At 31.3% G+C, this 27,496-nt stretch overlaps 1 protein-coding gene across 5 annotated transcripts in view; it reads left to right on the top strand.

Moving 5' to 3' along the window:
* The window catches only part of LOC118202739 (tropomyosin-like), a 191,869-nt gene that overhangs the window by 144,219 nt on the left and 20,154 nt on the right, over positions 1 to 27,496 (top strand). For all 5 annotated transcript variants that reach the window (XM_085820244.1, XM_085820242.1, XM_085820241.1 and 2 more), the window contains 3 exons: positions 12,091 to 12,224; positions 12,716 to 12,833; positions 18,745 to 18,815. In XM_085820244.1, the coding sequence (XP_085676370.1) occupies positions 12,091 to 12,224; positions 12,716 to 12,833; positions 18,745 to 18,815 (323 nt within the window). The remainder of the gene's footprint in view (positions 1 to 12,090; positions 12,225 to 12,715; positions 12,834 to 18,744; positions 18,816 to 27,496) is intronic.

Genomic DNA, 27,496 nt, shown 5'->3' with positions numbered 1-27,496 from the left:
AAATAATAACATATTGAAAATTTATTTAAAAAATAACATTAAAATAAAACATTTTTATTTTTGGCTGTCATATTATAAAGTTTCATTTTAGCAACTTATACAATATTTTGAATCTGAAAAATAAACAAGGTACTATAATGCTATAAAGTACAATTTATGAAACAGTTCTTAGCAAAAGCAAAATTAGCTATGTAATTAATTAAAAATGTCCTCTTTTTAATTTTTTCACAATAAGAGTTTTTTCCATGTAATTGTCTCAGAATATTCAGAATTCTCAGAATATGGATCAGTTTTCTCTATAAAATTAATTTTACACTTCCCCCCCCCTTTTTTTTCCAAAGTATATCAAGCTTTTTGCTATTACAGAACTGGTAGGGATAATTTTTCTTTAGGATTTTACACAATGCAGCTTGGAAAGTTTAGAAGAATTAAAGGCAGCATTTATACACCCATGATTCTAGAAGATTTCAAAAATGTGTGACAAAATGAAAAATGTCTCCATGTATTAACACATAATGGATGTATTTTACAGAAAGTTTGCAATGAATTTCTTACTTTTTGGAGAACGTCTTTAAGAACAGTAAAAACATAATATTTGAATGTTTTACTTCTGATACTAGAATCTTTTCTTAACATGTTTATCTTCCCTTTATTTTCTCTACTTTCCACTAGAAACAAGCATGGAAAATATCAAAATTGCTTCTAATCTTATCACATGGACAGGAGTTATAAAAAGGGATTTTTTTTAATAATAAAGAAATTGAAAACTGACAATTTAAAAAATTCATCTAATATGCCTTAATGCATCATACAGAGCTGGCGCTAGGTATTTTCCCACCTGATGCAGTCTCCTGTGGATTCTAAGTTCTGCTTCCTAGTGCCTTTCTAAATTCTGCTTCCAATGCCTGCTCTAAATCCTAAAAGTTATGACATTTCTAGATTTTGTTGCTCAGTGTGTCACTAAATTCTAATAATTCTGCCACACCAGCTCTCTAGCCAGGCCTTACTATACAGGGTGTTCGGGATAAATTTGACAGTTTCTTAAAGAAAAAGAAAAATCCACTTTGTATCTATTAAATTTAATGAATTGACAAAAAAAATTACAGGCAGAGTAAATTACAATACTATCAACAAGATTCACTCGAAATAACCACCATTAGCATCGATCACACTTCAATCCTCCTTCGAAACCTCGAACAAGCTGATGCTGCAGTCTCTCTGGAAAGGGCCTCAAAAACTGTTTTAATTTTATACATTAACTGGGCATTTGTATTACTGGAAGTGTGTTTGGTGTCTTTTTCAACCGCACCCCATACAAAATAATTCATAGGGTTAAGGTCTGGGGAGTTTGGAGGCCAAACATTTGGACTGGTGAAGTCCTAGAAAATTTCAGACAACCATTTTTGACTTTTGGTGGTGGCTACATCCTCGTAGTCACCATTGCAAGTCTCTAGTTCATGCCTGATTGTTTTTACTGTGTTCAGGGAGCATTGGGCAGCAGTCATAATATCCTTATTTTGATGGCCGGCACGAATCATCATGATGCAAGTTATTCTCTTCCATGATTCAGGTGGGTTCCAGTCATCCATCCTTTCTGACATCTTGTATATGAATGAAGAAGGGTCCAAACTTTTAAATGACGAGTAGTGTGTGTCAATACCTTCAATCTACAGAAAAATATAATCAATTATAAATATGTCAAATTTATCCCGAACACCCTGTATATATTTCATATTTTTTCTGCATTTTGATATTGCTAAAGAAATAAAATTAGCAGGTTTTTCTATACAATCTAAATGCATTTAGTTTTCTTAGAAAAACAGAAATCCTTAATTAAATCCAAAAATTCTAAAATGAAAAGGAAATATGTTAAAAAGAGAAACTGAATACAAAAAGAAAATTATTCTTCAAAGATATGTGCAGTTATTTTTATGTAAATTACCTAGTTGTTTATGATTTCAGCCTTTACTATAATTTCCCATTTCTATTTCCTCATATTATAGAGTTACTGAGGCAACTTAAATTAAAATTAAATTGTATAGTTTTTGACCATTAGTCCACATTTTTAGTTTGAATTTCACTGTTCTTGTTTAATTACATCATCACCACGAGCTGTAATTGATTTTGTCAGCATCAGAACATACTTTTAGGTTTGCTTCATATCTGTCTTTTTTTTTTTTTTTTTAAACTATTTAGCTTTTACCAGATCAAGTAAATCCTCATAGCTACATTGTAAAGAGGTTGACAAGTTAAGAGGTAAAGCATGCAGAAACCAGTGAGAACACTGGTTTGCATATTGAGATAAATTTCTGATTGTTAGTAAAGATGCTTAAAGAGGAAGAAATCAATGTAAATTGGCCTAAATGTCTGGGAAGGCTTCAAATTAAAAAGACGCATGGATATTTTATTGAGTGTTACTCTTACAAAACATTGTTTTGTAGCTTTAATGTAAAATTATCATAATAATCAAGAATTTAAGAATCAATGCCATAAATTGCATGTATTTTAAAATGGGAATTTGTTTTAGATTATGATTTTAGGTCTTTTTTAAACAAATTTTTGCTAGAAAAAAATAAAATTTTATAGTGGCCATGTAAATCCATAATGACTAAGGATATCTGACTACCTAATTTAATTATTTATAACTAACTGTTTACACTTAAAAATTATCTCTGCATATTAAAGCGTTCATTAATTCTTACTGTGATCGCAAGATAAAAAACAAAAATGGAAGAATTCATGTAAAACTTATTTCGACATCTAGTGAGACTTAAACAAGGTACTGTAATTCTATAAAGTACAATTTATGCAAACAACTTATCAAAGTAATACAAAACGACTTATCACCTGTGGGGCTTTAGTGGCTTATTGGAACCTTAAAGTACTAACTGAGTTACAATCCCTGGAACTCTTCAAAACTTGCCAACCGTGCCTACATCAGGCCCTTCAGGTTTGTTCTAATCAGCAGGTCTCTCTCTAGGCAAGCAGCAGCGGTTACAACATCCAGTGTTTTGTTATGAATCATGCTGTTCTTCTCATTTTAATCTATGTCACTTGAACATAAAATCTACCTGCTACTTACTAAACTTCTAGACTGAGCAAGTATGTGACAAAAATTAAATTAAAAAATAAATAAAATAATTGACATAAAGCTAACTGTTAGTAAAACATAAATAAAATGTCACTTATCTTCTTTCAAATATGTTTAACTATTTGAAAGAAGATAAGTAACAGTCAAAAGTCTTTAATCCAGACTCAGCAGGACTTCGGCGATTCCGGATTATCAGTTTTTCCGGATTATAGATCATCAGTTGAAATCGGGTAAGATGGCATGTAGAAATTATAAAATTAAAAATATGAAACCGTAATTTATGAAATAAAGAGCAATTATGATCTATAGGGTATCAAAATTTACAAAAAAAAGCTTAATATTTATTTGTTTACTTTATTAAACATTTCTTTCAACATGCGCATGCGTAAAGCATACACTACACATAGTCGAAATTAGAAAATTACAACCAGAAAACTATTTCATGTGTATTCGTGATATTTATAATGACGAGGAATTTGATTTAAATCATATCAAGGATGGAGTACATCAAGATGAAAATAATACATTTAGTAAGGAATTATAAGCCGAATAAAATAAAAACATCTGTCCTGAAGATAAGGATAGTGCTGACAGAACAACTCCCAGTTCATCCCCCTTCTCCCCGCAAAGCAGCATGAAATTTGTAAACAGATTTCGGAATGGTTAGAGAAACAAAGGATATGCCTTTATCCATTTTTTGCTGCAATTCCACTTTTTGTTTGATGGACATCGAAACATGGTTTCACTTTGTAGATCCTTTGGCAGCTCCAGAATCGGAAATTCTTTTTGACATAATTGAAAGTTCAAGCTTACTTTTATAAAATTGCTCTAACAGTCTGCAAAAAATAATAAGCCGGATTCCATTAGAAGATTAAGGAACAACGCAATTTGCTACATTAACTGAAATAGATAATTAGATAGTTTTAGCATAGCTTATACCATCCGTTATACATTAAACGTGCATGCGTAAACGTATTATGCGCATGCGTAAAAGTATTATGCGCATGCGTAAAGGCATTTGCGTTTACGCATGCGCAAAAAATTTGTAGCTTTGAAGTCCGGATTATAGATCATTCCGGATTATGGACGTCCGTATTAGACTTTTGACTGTATAAGTGTAAAGTATTTAATGCTCCTTGATACATTTTATAAAGTTGATTTTATTCTTAAACATATTGATAATTTTGTTAATTCGTGTTTAATAATAAATAATTCATCCTACTTACGGATCTATTTTATTTTTAGGATGTTATTACCAGAGTTCAGGCATAGATAGTATTTTTAATTGAATTTATTCAGTTTCCAATTTGCTCATAGGTCCTTAATTTTTTTTCATTAATGGTCCGTAAAAGTACTTCATTTCCGTGTGCAGAAATGCGTATGAACCCTTTTAAAGAAATAAGATTAACAGTTTCTTCTTTAAATTCTAAAGTACGAGCAGTTCTTTAGACTAACAGAAATCTGTAATTAAATCTGAAAATTCTAAAATGAAGAGAAAATTCATTGAAAAAGAAATTGGCTTTATAAAGAGAGAGAGAGAGAGAATTATTCAAGGTACATTGTTAAAATACTAACGAATTAGGAGATGAAGCAGAGACCAGTGGAAAGATTGATTTGTTTATTGAAACAAATAAACTTAGAAACGATGTTTTGTGTAGTGTAGCTTTTAATGTATAGTTATACTATATCATTTTAGATGCATTATCATAAATTATAACTGCTATAAAATGTTCTTAGTGTTTTTTAATGGACACTTTTTAGAAATAATAAAAAAAAAAAAAAAAGAATTGTAATTATAACCCTGTAAATCTCTTATGACTAAGAGTATATAACTGCGTAATTTAATTATTTGTAACTAATTGCTCACCCTTAGAAGTTATCTCTACATTGTTAAGGGGAGTTAGTTATCTCCTTTCCTTAATCCTTATTGTCTATGCAAGATACAGCACAAAAATAAAAAATTTTATTTCTTATAGAGCTAATAAGACTTAAAATAGTACAAAACAACATCATATCTCTGGTACTTCAGTGGCTTATTGGAACTATATATTAAATATTGTATATTAACTGGGTACAACTTCAGCAGATCTGCATGAAGCTATGATGCTAACTGTGCAACTGTCAAAGTGCAACTAACTTTCAACACTTACAAAGGTCTGGCTTTCATGTCTATTCTGATAGCAGCTTTTTTGTCTCCAAGTGAGCAACTGCAGTGGCAACAGACAGGCTTCTGTTATGAATCATGCTGACTATTATTTTCCTTTACAGTTTAACTTATGCCACTTAACATAAACTTTGCATAAGTCTTTGAACATTGAATATGTGATAAATTAGGCATAAAAGAAGGAATCAGTATAAAGCTACTCTCAGTATGATTTAAATAAAAAACCACTGATCTTTAAAATATGTGAGACTATAGTAAGTGTAAAATATAAATGTTTCAAGAAATTTATATTTAATGCTAATTACTTGAAAAATTTTATGAAGTTAATTTATGAAGTTAAATATTAATTTTATGAAGTTAAATATTAGTTTATGTTAATAATAGTGTATCCTACTTACAGTTTTATTTTGTTCTTACAAATTACAAAAGTGAGGATCGGGTGTAGATAATTACTTTAGCTTACTAAGTGTCTATTGCTTGATGGGTCCTTAATTTTTTCACTGATGGTCCTTAAAAGTACTCAATTGCCACATACAGAAGTTTGAGTGAACCCTGTAGAACAGTAGGCAGAATAATTTTATGTGGCCTGGAAAATAAGCATTTCTGATGATTGGAGTTTAAAGCTCCGTTCACAAGAGCAGATTCGACCGGCGGGGAAAACCGGTTCTTCCACCGTGTCCCATTCACATGGCAAACAAGCATTAACTGCTTCTCCGATTGGAGGTAGAATTTGCTAGAATTCTCCTACCTCTCGGGAGCAGGGCAAATGGGAAGATTTCCCGTACTATACTTCGTGATAGCGTGGTTCACTTAATTTTAGTTACTGCTCGCTGAACTATCAGCGAAACAATCGCGTTGATAGATGTCTGGGGATGTGATAGTATCCCCACAAAAATTAGATAGAACTGTACGAGATAAGAAAATTATAGACAAATACAGACAATCTTATCTGATTCTGGGTATTCCAGAAATATCGTTCAAATTAAAACTAAAGTTAAGACAAGTGCATATCGGCTTCAACGCTACAAGGGACGCGGTAACTTTTGAATGATTTTTTTTTAATTTAAGCATTTTCATCTACTTTTTATGAATATTATTAAATGGTTTTGTAAGACAAAATAATATTAAGCTGAAAAAAGTTTTTGCTAGTAATTGTTTTTTATTTAAATTTTTGAAGAAAAATTTTACAATTAAAATGCCTTTCTTCTCCTACAATTTTCAATGTCTCCCCCGCAGTTTTTTATTGTATTTATTAGAGTGTTCTTAATAACTTCAAGGAATGATTTTGCAATTAATGAATTAGTTTGTTTTATAAGCTGTGAAAATGTCAGAAGTTTGTAACTGATATATTTTTAGATATGAAATTTTAAAATTAGTAGGCATCAAAAAGTCTAAAAATCTAAACTATTTTTTAAAATTCTCCAAAAATATATTTTTAAAAAAAATTACGCTAAAAATTTCATTACATTTTTTTTCCTCCGCTGTGTTTTATGGTGCAAACTATAATATTCTGAGTTTCTCAGTCTATTTGTTAATGTTTGCAAAAAATCGTTTCAACTTTAAATTTGAAAAAAATCTAATCCTCTAAAAATCAAAAGCATGACACCACATCCACAAGCAGTGTATGTACAAAGTTTGAGTTCTATATCTTATCAGGAAGCAGTTTAAAAATTCATGACCATCTTTTAACCATAGCGACAAGCACCAAGAGTGAACCAAATAACAGCTTATAAATTAATAATAATAAAAATTAAAAAGCATATATTTTTCAGGAACCATTACAAAAGTTCATGTACCAGTTGCGAAAGTACAGATTACAAAATTAACAACAGTAAACAACATTAAAAACGTGTAAACAGTATTAGAAATTGGCCAATTCGGAGACGTGATTGTTCACAGAGACTTAGGTGGAAAGGGAAGGACGAGGGTGGTCTTCTGAACGGGTCCTAAAGACGAAACTCTTTCATGTCTCTTTTTCCTCCTCTTGCTAACGGCAGCTGTGCGAAGGAGCGTTGCATATGAATGGAGCTTAAGTTTTAGTGATGTTTTTAATGTCAGAGTTATAAAAATTTGGCAGAGTGAATCATTTGATTTTCATTGCAGTTGCTATTCTAGAAGATGAATATACGTAGATGCTGAATCTATATGCCTAATTACCTGGTGAACTCTAGTAGGCATATGAATTCAGCAACACCTGATAATTTGACCTGGGTTTGAATCTTTTGAATGTTGTCTGTATGGGCATTTTTTGGTTTTGCATATGTTTATTATGAGTACAAACCAGGAACTCTCTACATGGTGGCATCCTTTTCCTTAGGCAGATAGCTCTTGCATGGTTTGCTGTAATCAAATAAAACAGATGGATACTAATAAAATATTTTAAGCTGTGTTAAATTTGATTTTTTTTTAAGTATTTCCAATGGATAGTTTGTTAATTAACTGGAAATCAGTTTAAAAATTTTAACTATGTTAATCAAAATTTAAAAAAATAATGAATATTTTATAAAGTTTATCAAAACATTATGCAGGAATTTTTATGCTGTTCTTCTGGCCTTTGAAATCTTGCTACAGTAATGAGCAGTTCATAAAAAGAACTCCTAAAAAGAAATTGCTAGTATTACTGGATTAGTGCTTAGTTTGATGGTATAATGGCCATTTTTTGTCTTGTCACTTTATTTCAGGTGGAAAGAGAAATTATTTTTCCTTATATACTTTTTATTTATTCATCTTATATATTTCACACAAATAAATTTACATGTGCATTTAAAAAAAAAAAATATGAATAACTAAAATGTTAACCTTTTCCCGTGGGCTTGAAAAACAGTTGTATAAACTGGGGCTCTTGTCTCAGCGGTTATGGAAAGGGGGAAAAATTATCAAATCGAGTCTTGACGACTAGGTGATTAGTGCTCTTTTGTCGGGCAGGCAGGGAAACGGTCAGGATTTCCTTTCAATCCAGTTCCAATGCTCTAAGCGTTAGAATGCGGGATGCTCTCTAATCGCTTTTACACTTCAGGTAGATGAATGCAGTTTTCCCAAGGAAAAAAAAAAATATTGTTTTATCTTCAGATGAAATGTATGCTACAACTAGAAAATTTTGTTCTAAAAAGTGTTCCATTTTATGATTAAAATAGTTTTTTAAACTTGCACGTAGATTATGTACTAAAAAATAAACGAAGCAATCAGAGTTAAATATATTCGCATGTCATCGTATCGAAAATTCAGCGATTTAAAATATTTAAACATTTCCTGCAAAACAGTATGTATATTTTCATTTTTAATAGTGTTATTATTCTGATGTTGAAGAGCAAATTAAATAGAGTTTATTTACTACAAAGAAACTAAAAACTTTACTAAAAAGAATTTCTGGATTCCAAAATAAGTGTTATTACTTTTACACCTCTGGTAATATTCATTTCTGGAGAAATAGAATTTGGTCACTGCGTTTGTACTGCACTAAAAATTTACAATGCATGAGACAAGAAATTTTTTATTTATATTTCTTCCATGTGGCGTTTCAAATAGCGGTCCCAGAGTTGATCCGCCTTTACATCAGGCATATAAGAGGTTTAATTTTTAACCGCTTCATAGCTTTTGGTTCAAGAAAGAAATGCAGATGCAAACCCTGGAGTTTAGAAAATAAAATCCTTGTTGAGTTTTAATGTATTCAGTAACAAAAACTAGTTTTATCACTTAGCGATATAAGATATTACTTTGTTGATAAATATTACTTTTATGATAGTTGTTCGATGATTTATATTGCTACACCATTTTTTTCTTTGAATATAAAATTGCATATACAGGAACACATTGATATTTCACATAGTAAACATCTTTGTCGAATAGCGAAATATTTGTTCAGTTTTTTATGATTTACATTTTAAGATTGCTAAAATCACCTTTGAGGTATTAAACTGTTATGCAAAATTTTCAGATCTCAAGCTATTTACACTTGCTTTCTTTGGGAGTAATGAAGCTGGGAATGAAGATTCGTACTAAGTTGATGAATATTAATGAAGATTTGCACTGAGGATTAAATTCAGGGAACTAAAAAGTGGTTACACATCTGAATTTCTGTGTACATGCTTAGTATTCCAATATCTTATTTGATTCCCTCCAAAACGCAATTCTCATGTAAAATTAATTACCTTTTGAACACTACTAGCAATTGAGTGGTTAAGGCTGCTGAATGCTGTTAGTTCAACGTCAGACGATCGAGCTGGCCCCACGGTCGGGTTTCGTTGTTTCCCCCATGTGAAACATGAGTAAAAGCCTATTTCCTCTAAAGATCTCCTCGAAGACATCTTTTTCTTTAGGTAGGCAGCCTTCGTGTGCTTTCCCATATTCAATTAACCTAAAATGTGTCTAATTTCTGAACGAATTGATATAGATATGACATTATAGACGCAAACGTATAACAATGGATAAAGTAATAAGTTTTGAAACTTTTTTAAAATTTTGAATTAGAAAATGTTCTATAGTAATTGCTTTAGTAAAAATTTTTATTTTATTTGTCGCACAATTAAAATTCATTTTGTCTTCGAAATTATTCATAAAAGGAGGGGTTTCTAAACAGTTATGAAACGCTCTTAAGTTTAGCTTTCTTATTTCGAATATAATTTTATTTTTATTTCTCGGATTAAAGAAAGTGTTATCTACGTAAGTGAAAGGGGCTATCGTGGAGTGCCTTCAAAGGAAATTGGCTGATATACTCTTTATATATGTGAGATAATAAGAAAAGTTCATGAAGTCAATCCATTCATCGGAATTTGAATCCAGAGTAAATTATCAGAGTTAAAGAAATAGTATCTGCTCGGCTGCTAGTTATCATTTAGAACATAACAAACCAAAATTTCACTCAAGTAAGCAGTAGTCGTGGAATGTATGTAGCATTGCCACCTCTTGGCTGTCAAAATCCGGGAGAGGAAAAAAGTTTCTGGGAGAAGAAAAAAAAGTTTTTTTCAGCCATTACTGAAAAAAATCTCTGCATTCTTAATCTCATGTAAAAGTATTTTTTGAGCTATAGGAGCAAGCACACTCTCGCAAATACTTGTACATTTTGTTCTACCACAAAAAATAGTTTTTGGCAAAGAAGAATCTGGAAATAAAGTGTTATACAATTTGTGCAATCCTGGCTATTAAAAGTGTGATGGTGCTTAATCCTATGATAGACTGAAGTAATTTCAATTGCTGATATATTGTCTTGTTCTTCTGAAGATTTCTTTATGAAAAAGTTCGAAACCGATTGCGAAGAATCCCTATTAACGACTGGTCTTTTTTGCTTTGGGAATGTACAGTTAAAGCTCTAACATCCTCGTACTTAATATTAACCGTTTTCCGACATACTTTAAATTCTCCGTTAAAGTTGTCTCTCTTCATAAGCTAATCAAATTGAGTTAACCACTTGTCTTGAAACAATGTCGAATATTTCGTCTTTTTTTTTGTGTGTGTGTGTTGGTATTTGTTTACTTGCAGAATAGTCTTTTTCACTAGACATTATTATGAAAGCATTTAAATAATTTCAAAATATGCACTTGTTTGTAGATAGCTAGCTAAGTGCAGACTAAATGAAAGCGTGGATTGAAAATGAGAGGGTTAGGGGAGATGAGGGCGCGTCCGTGCGACACGCGCCATGAAACCAGGACTCATCCAGTAAGGCACTTACTCACCGCAGATCGCTGCAGCAAAGTATATGTATTGATATAGACATTCCTTAGCTGCTGTGCGTGGTCGTGTGATTTTTGATGCTCTCAACCATTTCGTCCATGCACATTGTGTCTTTATTTTCGAGAAACTTGATATTCCGGGAGAGTAATATTTATTTTAAATTCCTTCCGGGAGTCGGGAGATTTTACTCAAATCCGGGAGAAGTGGAAACCCTAAATGTATGTCATTTAGAAATAATATTAAAATTAATTTTCATCATCTGAAACATTTATATTTATTAACATGCTCATTAAAAATTGGAATAAAGTGATAAAAACACTTATGAAAAGAATGAAAGAAAGGCAATTTCAAATTCGAATTGAAACCAAATTAAAAAGAATTTGATCATAAATAACTGAAAAAATTATGCATTTTTATAAATACATTCAAGCTTTTAAAATAATTTCCGAATAATTTTAGCAGCTGAACTTCCGAAAATAAAATTTCTTTGATATTTGACTTCTAAGCCGTATTTGCAGAGGAAAAAACCTGAAAACATAAACACGTGTGAATCGAGGTAACAAATTATTCTTTTATTTTCTCCTCTCAACAAAATATTTCCTAGAAGATACCAAATTTGTCAACAAGACATGTGAATTCAAAACACAGACAATTTTCCCTAATCCATTAGCGGAATCCTACAAAAGAACGCAGTCTACGGGGTGTCATAAAATAGTCATCAAGCCTCAAGTGCTAGAATTCCTACCCCTGCTACCAACAACAAACAATCCCCAGTTGCTGTATACTTAGTTCGGGACACATGTCCCAGCCCCTAGGAAAAGGTTAACACAACTTTTCTGGAATTTTTGACAGATGTTATTATAATTTTAAGAATTTTACATGTTTTTACCATTCCTGAATTTGCAAAGTAGGCAGAAATAGTTCAGTCATAATAACCCGTGTTGCAGTTTTGAAGCACTTACATCATCTTTCCTTATATTAATAGTAGCAATTCTCTTGGAATTCCGGGAGTTCCCCCCCCCTAATTTCAGTATTAAAAAAAAAGATCTAAAACGAATTTAAAAAAATTGTTATCTTTTATTTAATTTGAAGTTATGTTTATAAACAAATTATATTAGTGTGGTCAAATGTCGATATTACCTAACTGTTATTTTTAATTCTTTTTCAGGCTGAAAGTGAAGTAGCAGCTTTAAATAGGAGAATTCAGTTGCTAGAGGAAGACCTAGAACGCTCTGAGGAAAGATTGAAAATTGCAACACAAAAATTAGAGGAAGCATCTCAGGCTGCAGATGAAAGTGAACGGTAGGCCATTTATTACGTGATTTATCTTCAAATTTTTAATGTAAAAATTAATGCTTTTAAATGCTGAAACATTTCTATTCAGCTGTAGAACCTGTTTATATCACTTGAAAAACAAAAGCATTAAGTTTTATGCTTTGTATAATTTATGCACAGTATATTTTATCTTGAAACTTAACTATATACATCACTGTTTTTTAGTTAAGCTGCCTAGCTGAAAATTATGTTCTGTAAGAAGTTTAGTAGTAGAATATTTAAAAAAACTGAGCAAGTTTGTTTTTAATGTATGTTTATGATAAATTTATTCTGCATATTTATTTGATGTAGTTTGTTATGTTTTATAACCTGTATTTATTTGAATACAAAATATGTATGCCTATATTTTATTTGAATACAAAATATGTTGCTATGTTTTTGCTTATAAAATTAAAAATTTTATTAAATATTAGAATCACAATTTTGTTAATGTTTTCTTCCATTTGGAATTATTGCAGCATTCGTAAAGCACTGGAAAATCGCACAAATATGGAAGATGATAGAATATCTCTTCTTGAAACTCAGTTAGGTCAGGCAAGATTGATTGCTGAAGAATCTGATAAAAAATATGAAGAGGTAATTTAAATGGGTTCTTTTCTTTTAATTATTTGTTCATATTTCATTTCTAACTTACTTTTAAAAGTTGTATAAGGATAATGTAATTTTTAAGCTGTTTTTGTAACTAATATAAGATGATAAAAATATATGTGTGTAATATTAATACAATTTTGGAAGCATTGAATGTAAGAACACTACGATGTAGATACGCAGAAATGCTGATGGAATAAATACTTGATGCTTAGAGTGTCCATCCATTTTGAAGAATAAACATTCGAGCCGAATTAAATTCTATATTTATTTAAATTCACATTTTGGTGGCCACAGTTCACTTGGTACTCCAATCGTGCCCACTTCCATAAATATTCACAATTTTGATACTGTACCGGTAGAAGCTATCATAGCAATACATAGATGATTGCAGCAAAACGTCTTTAACATTATGGAAGTCTAAGCGAAAAGAGAGCGAGTGCCGCAGTAGTAACATGGAGGAAGAAGGGGAGAGGCAAAAGATAAGTTTTGGTTTACAATTAATTGCTTGGACAAGAGATATCTGCAGTAAGCATTGCGTAAGATCACACGATTAATTTGAATGACACAGTTTAGACTTGTAGTGCTATTTCTAAGGCAAAGAGATGAAGTTCCCTAATGAAATAAAAATAAGAGGTTATAATGAATTAAATTTAGAAGTTTGATTTCATATTTTTTATCTTATACACATCTGCAAATCATCTAAAATGTAAAAATTCTTGGTATAGGCACGATTAATGTGCCAACTTGATTGTGGCCACAACATGTTTGCTGAAATAAAAAATGAAGATTTAATCTGCCTTTGCCTCCAGTTTCCTATTCATTATGGATTAACACTTCTACTCCATCAAAATCCTGCTAGTCTTCACTTCTGACTCTGTTTTTATTACATGTATTTATAACATTATAACAAGATTATGTTAAGAACTTATTAAATGGTTAAGAATTTTAATTAATAAAAAATTATGGTGGTCATGTGTTGTTATAAAATAAAAAGATTCTGGTCATGTTGTATTTTAAACACTTAACTATTATGAAAGAATGTTTTGATGATATACATTATAAGAGATAATGCTTTAATGTATATAAATGGTACTGTATGTTGTATTGTTTGGAGATAATACTGTAATATGTGTAATGTGCCATTTCGAAATGTGATAATCTGCTTATTTCAGATTCTGAGGCTTTAACCTTACAAGAATTTTAAGGACTTAATTATTACTTACTGTAATAAATTTTAAATTTCTCCTATTATTTAAAGTATTAAAACAATTATTTAAAGTATTTAAAGAAATAGGTATCAAAATTTTACATTTGTGTGGCATGCATTATGAAATTTAAAAAAAGTTCTTCCTTTTAATTAAGTAATCAAGAGAACTTATGTTTTTTGCATCATTAGTTTGTATCATAGCAGTAAACTGATTGAAATAGTGTTAGTTATTTTCTTATATGTTAGGAAGGAAGACTAAATTTAAGTAGTGTATCATATTTAATGATTTTATTTATAAATATCTAGAAGTTCTTTTGGTAAACTTTATTCCTTATGCAATAGGTTGATTTAAGTGAGGTGTTTTTCTGAAGTCTTCAAGTATACTTCAAGTATGGTTAAGAGTTGATGGGACTGGGTCCTTTCATTTGATTTCAACATGTGGAACTCTAGCTACTTTCTACAAGTGAGGTTGATGTACATGCTTTTGTAAGCATGCATCAGTAACTAACATCTAGATTTAGCATTAAACTTACAGCATGGTTATGTGTTTCCCTAACTGTTTGGAACTTGAAGTGCCTGTGCAATGAAACCCCTAAATTGTACCCGAATAGGACATTAAAAAGTTGTTTCCATTTTAATATTAAAGGCTTTCACATTTAACTATAATGGATGAAGTGTTGAAGTTACTGTATTTTGTTAGCATTTCATTTGCTTATATTCATAATTATTTTGTGCAAGACACCATAGAAAAGCCTCTCTTAGAAATGCAATAGAAACACAATGCACTGACAGTTTTTCTTTAGGAAATTTCACTTTGTGAAAACCATGCTCTTTGCTTTATATTTTAAAAGTCTACTCTTGAAATACAATTATTTTTTACCCAACTTATAAAGTGCTTTAAAAATCTACTCAAGAACTGCATTTAAAAAAAAAAAAAAAAAAGTGACTAGCATTTTTAAAATTTATAAATTTTTTTATTTCAGTAACTCAGAGCTCCCTTTTTTTGGGGGGGAGGGGCTTGTTTGGTAATTTACCCCCTATTTAATTTCTTAAGGGTGTGGTATTTAGAAATATGTTACTCTTTTGAAAGTGAAAATTTCTTCCAGTAATACTTTCTTGAGAATATTAGAAGGATTCATAATATCTTGTTTGCACTACTAACTGTTGGAGAATTCTGCATGAAATTAAGACTTAATAAGTAAATAATGGTGTATCCTTGCATGTTCTGACATAAGCAGAATTGTAAAGAGAATATGAATATGAATTGTGAAGAATCCATGGAAACCCTGTGTGTTTCTTACTAACATATACTTTTGAGTATTTGCCTTGAATTAAAGTTGTTTTAATACTTTCCTCCATTAATTTCATGCTTACAAGCATTGATACCCCAAAATATTAATGAAATTTGTTAATTAACTTCTGAGAAATATTTTATATAAGTACTGAACAATTGGACATTCTAAAAATTGTAAAGTCTTTATCATTCATGATGATTAATCATTTGATGTCACCATATTTTTTCTGTTAACTTGTGGTAAGTTAAGTCTATTAAATGTGTCTTGCTTTCAGAGTCATTAAAGTTATCAAGAGCATTTAGCCGTTATACTCTCTAGCAGTTTGCCTTCTAAAAAAGGATTAAAGTTAGAGGAAGTTAGAGGAATGCCTTGTTGACGCAATGATCAAAATAAATGCGTATATAAATATAACTACCTAAGATATTTTATACCAGCAGATGATTTTGTGTAGGGAATATTATGAAGATTATTTCTGTAAAAAAATATTTGCCTTCAACAATCATTTTGTTTATAATAATTATTGTTTATAATAATTAATCTCGTACTTTAAGCAAAATTTTCGAAGGGGTATTTTTGCTGAAAATATTTAAGAAATCGCGGTCGTTATGAATGATCTATTTTTAGTCAAGATCACTGTTTATCAGAACATTACATCAGTCAGATGTTTAACGTCAGCAGGAAACGGGTAGTCAATCTCCTTTTTCACTCATTCCTTTCGATGTTCTGGTTCATGCTCTGGTTGTTTAAATATGCCTAGATCGAGGTATCTTACATTAGAAAAAGCCCTTCAAAGATTTTTTGATGAAGAAACAGGTGATGATAATGTTAATAATGACGAGAATGAAACTGATATTGTTGTTCTCCCAGAAATTGCAGAGACTAGTGACGAAGAATAATGTTTTAAATAATGATAATGATATTTTACCAAATGATACTGCTGGGGAAGTTGAAATTCACGTAAGAAGTAAGTTTCAGCCTTCTAAAAGCACTTATAGTCATACTAAAAAGTTTAAAAAGCAGAAGACTGAAATCTTGAAGTGGATAAAAAAGGAACTGCCGGTTATGTCTCAGGAAGAACATGAAGAAAGAGATAGAAGAAAAATTATAAAAGGCAAAACACAAGGTAAAACTAATGCACAGATTTTCGATTTTCTTTTTGGTTTAGACATTTACCCTCTTCTAGTTGAACAGACAAATATATACGCTCAGCAAAAAAAAAAAAAAAAAAAAAACCACCCATAATTTATTGCATCTGCAGCCTATATGAGAAGATTTATTGGAATATTATTGCTTACAGGATATCATTCTTTACATCAAGAAAAAATGTATTGGTCTTTTGATAAGGACATTTCTGTTCCTGTTGTACGAGAATCTATATCATGTTTGCAGTACAGGAGTATGAAGCAGAATTTGCATTTGACAGTAGTCAAATTGACAATACTGATAAATTATATGAGGTGAGACCGAATCTAAATTTACTAAATATCACCACTTTTTACTACTGGAAATATAGTCTCTTTTAGATTTCAGACGCGAGAATGCATTATTACTTTTGCAAACTCCTATTGAGAGTGTAGAATTAGCCAGAAATAGATCAGCAACAGGAAGACCTAGTAAATTCAGCATTCAAAAACCATTGCATGGAGATGGTAGACATTTTATCGTAAAGTCCGTTGATAACAAAAGACTTTGTTATAAAGAGTACCATAGCCAGACTGTTTATAGATGCAAAGTATGTAATGTACCTTTACATCATGATTGTAATCAAGCTTGTCATGCTTGAATTTTTCAGATGAAATAATCTGTATTTGTAAAAGAAATACAATGTATATTTTAATATTAAATTAATTACAAGTAAAGTGATTTGTAGATTTATAAAATGTTATACAGCTAAAAAGTAATCCTGCGCTCCACTCAAAAGAAACATCACACGAGTACAATCCTTATCCGTAGTATTATTCCGCTGACATTGCGCGAACGCAACACTCGTGTTTTCCACAGGTAAGAGCATTTTTTTAAATTTTCAGTGTAAATTTATGTTATAAATGCTTAATTTAATCTTTGTTATTATTTTCATGAGAAAAGAAACATTCCTTGTAGTTTTGGCGGTTAATGGGTTAAGAGAGAGTTACTTAAGCAGCCACATTAATGTTTAGGTGTATAATGAAAAAATTTCCTGCAAAATGACTCAAATGGAGGGCATCAGTCCACTTCAGTCAGAGCAGAAAATGTAAGAAAACTGGACTGAAGGTCAGTGTAGATTGTATAGTTTAATGTATAGTTTAAATGATATTCCTTATGGGTGCTGCATCTCTTTATTGATAAGCTGTGAGAGAGTCATGTATAAACTGATGCAAATTTATACTGGAAAAAAAAAAAAAAAAAAGAAAAAGTGAAGTATTTTACCAATCCGTGCAGATGGTGAAAGTTGGGTATTTGATAAAGCAGCAGATGATGATTTGCCTTTTACATAATAAAATCTCTGCTGTTAGGAAAACAAAAATGCTTGCCACCTTTCTCCCTACCATTTGTTTCTAAAAGTTACCATCTGTGATTGTTGAAAACATAAAATACAGTTTGAGAGGAATGGTTACAAGTGTATGCTTATACACTTTTCTTGATGAGTGGTTCAGGAAGCCATCTAAAATGATCTTGAAGGTGCATTTACATTATCATATTGCACCTGTACACACACACAAGGGCAAAAAATCGTATTTTTTTCTTCTCATTTACTTCTCATATTTATTGCACAGCGTTGTTTTCATCATAATATAATTTCTTCATATTTTCTGTATCTTTACAAATAAAGAATAACTTGCATCTCAAAATTTAAAATATGTGTTTTAAAATTGCTGAAGAGTTCTTTGGAAGAGAATTATGGCAAATTTTTGCACTTGAAGGTGCTTTCATATCTTTTACAATAAAACCAATGCTTATGCTGTAAATATCATCATAAGATTTTTTATGAAAAAATGAATCTAATTTAGGTGACCCCACATTGTGATTTATCAAGAATATTTTTATTTGCAATCAAAGAATGCAAACATATGTTTATGACTGGTAATGTAATAACTTGGAATTTGAATGGTAAAGTACATATCCAAAAACAAAATGCATGCCTCTTATTCTGTTTATTTTTCCTAACTAATCTGATTTTGTCTTCTGTGATTTTAGATTTATTTTGTTTTTTATATAATTTTATTTAAATGTCTAAGAACATTTCTTGTAATAACTTTTTATATGATTTTAATGAAAAGATTGAGTTTCCTCAGAGAGGCATATATTTGGTATGTTAGCACTTCCCATGGCAGTTTTTGTCTCAAATATTTTGCAATTTTTTACATGTATATGACCACATATAACTTCATATTTTTATTACATTTATCATATTTAGATGGCACGTCGTATTGCTATGTTGGAAGCAGATTTGGAACGCGCAGAAGAAAGAGCATCAATAGGTGAAAGGTGTGTGAACTCTTTTGTTAGTTTTTTTCACAAAACTTTTTAGAGAGCTTGATTTACTGGCTGTATCCCTCCCTGGCCCTCTGTTTCAAAATTCCTTCAGAAGAATTTTTCTAAAAATGCACTGAAATGAAGCTTTTAATGAAAATTTTTATTTATTGTTATAGAATCAATATTTTGTTTCGTTCAGTTAATCATTAATATAGCTCTTAACAGCAGCATTAAAAATTCCTTATGGAATATTTAATTTTTAGTAAGTAGAATTTTTATATGCTAAGTATCAACTATTGTAACATAAAAAAAGGATGGGGGTGAGGTTGGAATTTGAGATATTTATTGCTGAGAGCTACTAGGTTTTTTTTTTTTTTTTTTTTTTTTTTTAAGTACAACTACCTTAGTAGAAGTTGCAAAATCCTGGCAACCATTAATATAAAATTTTTTTAGCAACAAGAAACGTGGGTTTTTTTTTCTTTTAAGTTACAGCTCTGTCATATCCTGCTTCTTGGGCGTGTAGGTTCTGGATATATATTTAATTTCTACCGTAGGTGTATCATAATGTGGGCATTGCATAAAACCAAACATTTAACGGCACAAAGACTTTATTAACACATGAATAAAATAAGAAGAAACGATTAACACAAAAGTATAACTACGTATTTTCATTCACGCTGGCATACAGCATGTTTACTTCACTACTAACTACTAACTACTAACTAACTACTCTTCTTTAGTAAGTCACGTGAAAGAGAGAGAGAGGTGCTGCAGGCCGTGGGGCTAAAACTGCGCATGCATGGTCATCACGTCATGACACCTCCCCTCTAAAAGATTTGATTGCGTCTTTCAATGACCTGTCAAATCCACACATATAAATATTTTTTGAAACAAAACAAAATTACATTCATGAAATTTTTTAACTTAATTAACCAATTCTTACCATTTTAAATTAAAGTTACTTCAACATAAATTCAGTAATCTTATTTAAAAGATGTAACATTCAATTAACTTTTCAAATTTAAATCTTTCACATAATCATATAAAAAAGACAATACAAATCAATCATTTAAAATTAAACATAATACTTTAGCAAACCCTGACTAAATCTTTAAACATATTACATAACATTAGAAAAAAAAATCAAAAGCTTAGCATTTCAGGTAAAAAAGATGTTCAAACAAAAATAGTGAAAATGTCATTAGTTCATAACGTCAGTCTTTCTTCACTCACTGAAAAATATAATCATGTCATTAAGTCACGTCATCAATAAACTCAGCATAATCTTTTACTCTACACATGTTACCGTTCCCTTTTGTTGACACACAAACTACTGTTTGCACATATTTACTTTCTGATTCAACAGTTAGCTTTAGCTGTGAAAGCTTATCTATTTGTCGATCAGCTTCGTGTTTTAGAACTTCAGATTTTCGATATGGTTTCTGCTTTTTTGGCATACTTCCAGGTTTCAGTTTGATGCGGTGTTCTCTAACATTGGCGATTTTTGGAATACCAGCTCTTAGGTTCTTATGCCTTCTTAAAATTTCCATAAATTCTTTTCTCTTATGCTGTTCAAGGTGCGTAAAATCACATTCTTCATTAGAATAGTGTTCTTTTGCTTTCCATGGAACAATTCTTGGAACATTTTCAACTTCGCTTAAGTCAATATCTGTATCATGTATCACACCGACATTATTCACAGCGGTATTGAACTTTCATGTCTTGTTTGCATGAATGTGCTTCGAGGAATTGTCAGACATTTGTACTATGTAACTATAATCAGTATGCTTTTTGATGATCGTAGCAGGTCCCGTCCATCTGGCATAAACTTTGTTTTGACTATCAGGGATTAAAACTAAAACCCTGTCACCTTCTTTTAATTCTTTATGACGAGTCTTTCGGTTATGGTAGAATGCATAAGCTTGTTGCTTTCCAATATCTGTAAGTCCAGCATATTCAGCAGCTTTTTCCAATTTCATCTTCTAATCATTCAGATAATCGGTAACTGAATTTAGCTGTTCATAAGGAACAGGAGTTTCATCAGTCCATGACGTTTTCAAGATAGACAAAGGGCCATTAGGACATCTTCCATAAAGCATTTGGAAAGGACTAACACTAGTCGTAGCATTAGGAACTTCTCGATAAGCCTAAAGTAAGTATGGTAGATATTTCTCCCAATCTTTGGAATGTTCCCTAATGGTATGATGTATCATTCCCTTTAAAACAGCATTAAATCTTTCTACAAGGCCATTTGAATTTGGATGATAAGGAGTCGAGAACCTTGGGGACGATCCGATCCTTTTCAAAAACTCTCGAGTCAACGAAGCAGTAAAATTAGTTCCTTGATCCAAAGCAACAATCTGAGGGATTCCTGTGCGTGAAAAGATTCGCAACAACACATCGCATGTTGCTTTGGTATTCAAATTCTTCAATGGCACCGCTTTGGGCCATCTTGTACATTGATCAACAGCACACAGAACATATTTATAACCTCTACAACTTGGCTCTACAGGTCCGAGGATATCCACATTAATTACCTGGAATGGTTCTTTAGGACGTGTTACTGGCGTAATCGGAACTTCATCTAAGGGACGCTTTTTTTGCTTGAAGTTGACAAAAAGTACAAGTATTGCAATATTCATTTACATCTTTTTTGATTTCAGGCCAATAGAAGGAATATCTCAAACGTTCGGCTGTCTTCTTGGTTCGCAGGTGACTTTCCCATAAGCTAGAATGAGCCAAGTCCAAAATTAGTTTTCTTCTTTCTCTAGGAATGACTAACTGAACTCTTTCTCCTAAAACTTAATGATACAAAAAGTTGTCAATAACAATAAAGTTATTACTTCCGTTCTTAGCATTTTGCCAGCATGTTTTTAAAGATGGGTCATTCATTTGTTGCACTCGAAACAGTTCTGAATCCAAAACAAATTGATCGTGTCTCGTGCTACCTTTAGAATCATCCTTACCTGTATCTTCATATACAAGAGCACAACATTCTATTATTTTTTTAACAGTTTCATTACATTTTTCATTAATTAGGTTTTCCCTATCATGGTTAAGTATTTCGACAAAATTTTCAGTTTCATGAAAAGGCATTTCAACGAACCTATCATTAGTAATGGTTGCATTTTTGCATTCAAAATTAAACTTTCGTTTATCATCCCCCCTTAACTCATTAAAAGCACGTAACGACAAGAGTAAATCATTACATAACTTATCCACCATTGCACATGTTATAAAAAATAGGTGACATAAATTTATCATTTTCAGAATACATTATCAAAGGTAGGTTAATGGGAGGAGCTTTGAAAGATTGTCCGAAAGCTGACGTGAGGATAACACTTCCATGTGGCATACAGTATTTTTCTGGTACGATGTCAGACTTGGTTAATTGTGTGCCTGTATCTGCTACTGCATTCATTAATTTACCATCGCATATAGGTTTAACAATTGGCAAGTCATCTATTAATTCCTTAACTTCTTGATTCACAGAAAAGTATTTAGAAGAAATCTCTGCTGTTACACCGTTAGAATTATTCTTCTTTTCTTTAATAATATAAAGCATAAAGTAAGCAACCCTTTCCTTACTTTATGCAACAATATATTATGATACTTAGAATTACATTTTGAACATTTTAATTGAGAAAGACAATTTTTTGTTCTACAGTTCCTTTCGAAACAAAGAAAGCACCGATTAGAAGCCTTTAAATTCTTTTTCCTTTCTTCCAGAAACATAACGCATTTTTCCAAAACATGTTTTTCCGCTTTCACAAAATAAGCAAGGAAAATTTCTGCAATTTTGCTTACATTTGGGGAATAGTTGGTGCCAAATTTGTTGGCATTGAATGAATTCCAAGTGTGGAAGTTGTTTTGCTTTTCATTGGGTTGAGAATGCCTTTCAAGAGAATTAGCGTAACTCTTAGAATAAAATAAATTTAATGAAGTTCGTTCGCGACTTTCAATTTCCCATTTTAGAAATTTCATGAGGTCGCCAACATTAAAATTTTCCTCATCTGCGTTTTGACGAGCAAAATCGAGCGTTATATCCTGAGGTATGCATTTCATTATCAAAGGGTGTAGTAAATTTCCATACGATTTGGTTTTGACCCCTATTGAATTTAGTGACCTTACTTGTACGTTGCAGGTGTGATATAATTCCCTCAAAGAATTAATGTCATTAGAACTTCGAACAGGCCGAAAATTTAAGAGTTTATGCATGTAAGAATTAATAAGGAGATCTTTTCAACCCAATCTGTCTTTAAGAATTTTAAAAGCTTCGTCGTAGTTTTCTGGAGATAAAGAAAAACCTTTTATTTTAAAGCTGCACCGCCTAACAGGCTAAGCAAGTAATTAAACTTATCCACTTTAGATAGTTTTTCGTTTTGATTTATTGCCGCGTCAAAAGAATTGTAAAATGTTTGCCACACTTCGTTTCCATAAAATTTATCAATCATAATCTTTGGCAGTTTAACATTATAATCAGAACTTTTACCGACACCAGAAATGGATAAATTGTTACTATCATTAGAAGAACCATTTGAAACTAGCGAATTTTTGCTTTTTTTTTTTTTTTTTTTCCCTCTATAATTTTGTTCCTCTAAAGCTCTATTTCGCAATCTTTTCTTCGTATTTCCAAGGCACTCCGATTTTGGTTTCAATGTCATTAACATCAGTTAAAGTTTTAATTTTTTCATTTAACGCTCTCAAAGAAATAGCTTTTACTTTAACAATGCCAGTGATTCTTCGAGGTCTTCAAGGTTACAGGCTGCAATTAATGATTCAATAGAATTTGTTTCTTTAGTAATGGCTAAACGAATAACTTTCCGTTCTTTCTTAGATTTCGTTAGCTCTTCAGCCATTTTTGTAACCTTGAATTTTACTTTACCACAAAATAAATTGAACAAAGTACTTCCTACCTTTCAGAAGATTCTTTTACGCGTTTACCCATGAATTTTGAAGAATGACATATCCTCCTTTTCTGACACCACGGTCATATCCTGCTTCTTGGGCGTGTAGGTTCTGGATATATTTATTTATTTAATTTCTACCATAGGCATATCGTAATGTGGGCATTGCATAAAACCAAACATTTAATGGCACAAAGACTTTATTAACACATGAACAAAATAAGAACAAACGATTAACACAAAAGTATAACTGTGTATTTTCATTCATGCTGGCATACAGCATGTTACCTTCGTTACTTCGTTACTAACTGCCTGCTCTTCTCTAGTAAGTCTGCAGGCCATTGGGCTAAAACTGCGCATGCGTGGTCATCACGTCATGACAAGCTTCAATGGTTTTTATAGGCAAATAGTGATTTTTTTTTTTTTTTTCCCTCTTATGGCTTGTGGAGTTTGTTTGCAGTAGAAGAAATTGAGGAAAACTTTCCCAGAATATGTTATTTTGCAAGAAAATGTTTAAAGAGATTGGTGCTTTGAATATGTTCTGTAACTATACTACATAATTATCTGCTAAAACAAAAGAAAGAAACATCTGCTTGCAAGTAGGTTTATTGATTGATTTTCAAGTAAAGTACTTAATTGAATCTTAAAATGTAGGTATGTAATAGATAATTCTTCACATTTGTAATTTGTTAACTTGTTTAAAATCGTTAAACTGTGCCAACATGGTTGTGCACAGTTTAACGGTAAGTACATAGGTAAGTACTGTAATTGTAATTACTTTTATCTGCTGTAAAAGGATATCTTTCTGGCATCAGTTCATGTTATAGCAGATTTCCTTAACCCTCTGAGCAGCATGAGCGGCTTTATCCAGTCTTGAGATTTTTTTGTTACTTGATACATAATAGCTTATAACTTAATATATTTTGCTTTCTTAAATAATGTAAATGTAATCTTAATGAATAAGTTTATGAAAATAAAGGCTAAAATAAGTAATTATGTAAATTTAGCTAATAAACGCTGCATAAATGCAGGTCTTCATGACAAAATCCAAAAACCTGTGCCGCTCAGAGCATTAAATTATAGAATTAGTTAAATAACAGCTGCTGATGATTATTTTTGCTCATGTTCCATGATGGAAAAATACTAAACTGAAAGAATTAGTTAAATAATAACTGCTGAGGAGATTTATTGACATTGTTATTTAAGGTGGGAAAAATAAGTTGAAGCTCTTCCATGAAAATTATTTTATATATTTAAATATGAACAAAATACCAAATGTTTCAGTTGCAGATAAATTTAAATACTTTTTCATATGCATTTCTATGTAATTTTATACTTCTAGTTGTATTTCTAAATGCTTATTTTGCTTTCATGTCTGTGCATGTGCTTTAACATGACTTGGGTTTGCGTGTTGATATCAAGTAATTTTCATATTTTCATCATCAGTTAAAAATTAAATTTAGCTATACTTAACTATATTATAATTACTGCATTCTTACAAGAAAGTAGTCAATGTTATGTTGATTAAGTTCCGTTATATTAATCCTTTGAGCAGTGGGGGGTTTTTGAATCCATCATGAAGACCTGTATTTAAACAGCCTGTATTAGCTAAATTTGTATATTTACTTATTTTAGTCTATAATTTTCACAAACTTGCATTTATTAAGATGACATTGATATTACAGAAGAAAGTAGGCAAGCAAAATATCACAAAATTATGAGCTAATAATATGCCAAGTGACAAACAGTCTCATGACCGGATAAAGTCAGTCATGGTGCTCAGAGAGTTAATGTTGTAGCCATTAGAGTGTATAATATATAAAATAGAAATTCATCATTATTTCTAGTTACTCTTTTTATAAACTGTTGTTGCATTTGGGGACATCAGATTGTAAATTCATTTAAGAATAAAATTTTATTTATATTGACAGGAAGAAATTGCCATTTAGAAATGAAAGTTGGGACGATCATTTTACACACTCATTCAGACAAGAAATGCTCAGTGTATAGAAACTTATAAAAATATTTTTGGAGGGAGGGGATGGATGGACATTTTTCATAGTGTGCAACTCAAAAATTCTTTTAAATTTGGAAAACAATCCAATATTTCTAAAAGTCAGTAAACATAGTTAAAAAAGATTTACTTTTCTAAATAGAATTTTAAATTAAATTTTTAAAATGAAAAAGAACAGTTAGCCTTTGATTTTATTATTTGTTTAATTCATTAAAAATTTTATTTATCTGTATTGTAACCTAGTGATAAAGTGAGTAAAATTCAACCAGTTTTTGTGATTTAAGCGAAAAGCTCATTCGGTTTGAATTATTTCACAGTGAACTTAATATAGATGAATCAGTCCATAGTATCATAACCATTCTTCTAAAATGTTCTTTCATGGAAAACTAGTTCCCTTTGCATTCAAAATTTTTATAATTTGTGCTACCAAGGGTTGTACTGCCCAGGACATGCATTCTTGGGAGTGGACAGTGTTACAAAACGGCAAGGAAAGGCAACGTTGCCATATTTGGCGACAAAATTGTTGATATGCCATAAACGGTAGAGAACGTTCTGGAACGAATTCTCACTGGTTTAGCCCAGAATGTTCTTTAACGCAAGCCAAAAGCAAATGCTGCTGGTCCGTGTGAAGTTAATGTCTTTTCTAGTGAATTGATAGTCAGAGAATGTCTCGAAGTCTAGAGCCGAATTGGTCGTCGAGTGCGTCGACAGACTCTCTTAAGAGTATCGTCAGTTAGTGCATTGTCGAGCTTCGTTTTAGAGTGTGTAGAGCTCCAGGAATGACTGAACCGAATCGGGAGCTATACTCTTGTGTGTCATCGAGTGCATCGCAAGTTGTAGCTCGGAGTATCTCGAGAGTATGTAGAGTTTCGAGAATGACCAAGCAGAGTCGAGAACTGTACTCTAGTGCCTTGCTGTGAAGCTGTCTTCACTGTGATAGCCTGAAGGCTGTGTCGCAGATTGTTACAGTGTGTTTATAGTTGTTCTTCAATGACTGTAAACATGTTATTGAAGCTGTCTTGAATGATACTGGCTAATAAATTTCGTTTTGATACTTCATCAAGTGTCGTCATTATTCACTCCAAATCCACGAACCCTTAACATACATGAAGAAAGATAAATGTAAGAGTATATAAGGATTCATATTCATGTGTTACTGGAATGATAATTTTAATTCTATGCTCAATTTCTTCAAATTGTTGCAAATTATAGCAGGTACCAACTTCCAATCCATTAACAAATATTCACATCAAAAAGGAAAGTACAAAACATGAATGTATAGTAACCAAATTTCATTCATAAATATAGTTCTGTGATGGGAGGATTTGCAGCTCAGTATTCTACTTAACAGTTAATATTCTACTCAACAGGGTAGAATATTGAGCTGCTGCCATCTTTTATTTTGCGACAAGTAATGATAGCGTAGGGGATTTACTTAAAAATGTGTTAAACATTACTGTGGTTACTGGATAGCTTTCGTATGCAGCAACTCTGAAAAATTAACCAGCTCACTCATATGGAGTTCTTTTGAAATTTAGCATTCATTCGTTTTATAAGAACTGCGGCAAGAAAGGAAAAAGTTCACTGCCATTTATTGAAACCGAAGAGTCGCAGTCGTTACCTCATAAAAGTAATTAAATGTTCATATGCACAGCATGGAGTAAATACAAGATTAGACTGTAATGAGTTGGGAAGTAGCCTATATATGAATTGCTTTATCAGTTATAAAGTTTTGATAATTATTTAATGATTTTTTATCTGTGTTCAAAAAC

Source organism: Stegodyphus dumicola, chromosome 7 (assembly GCF_044657685.1).
Source record: "Stegodyphus dumicola isolate Sdum_Otavi_A_Nest chromosome 7, ASM4465768v1".
NCBI classification, from domain to species: Eukaryota; Metazoa; Arthropoda; class Arachnida; order Araneae; family Eresidae; genus Stegodyphus; species Stegodyphus dumicola.
Note: the sequence above shows the minus strand (reverse complement) of the source record. Positions and strands in the feature narration are given on the sequence as shown.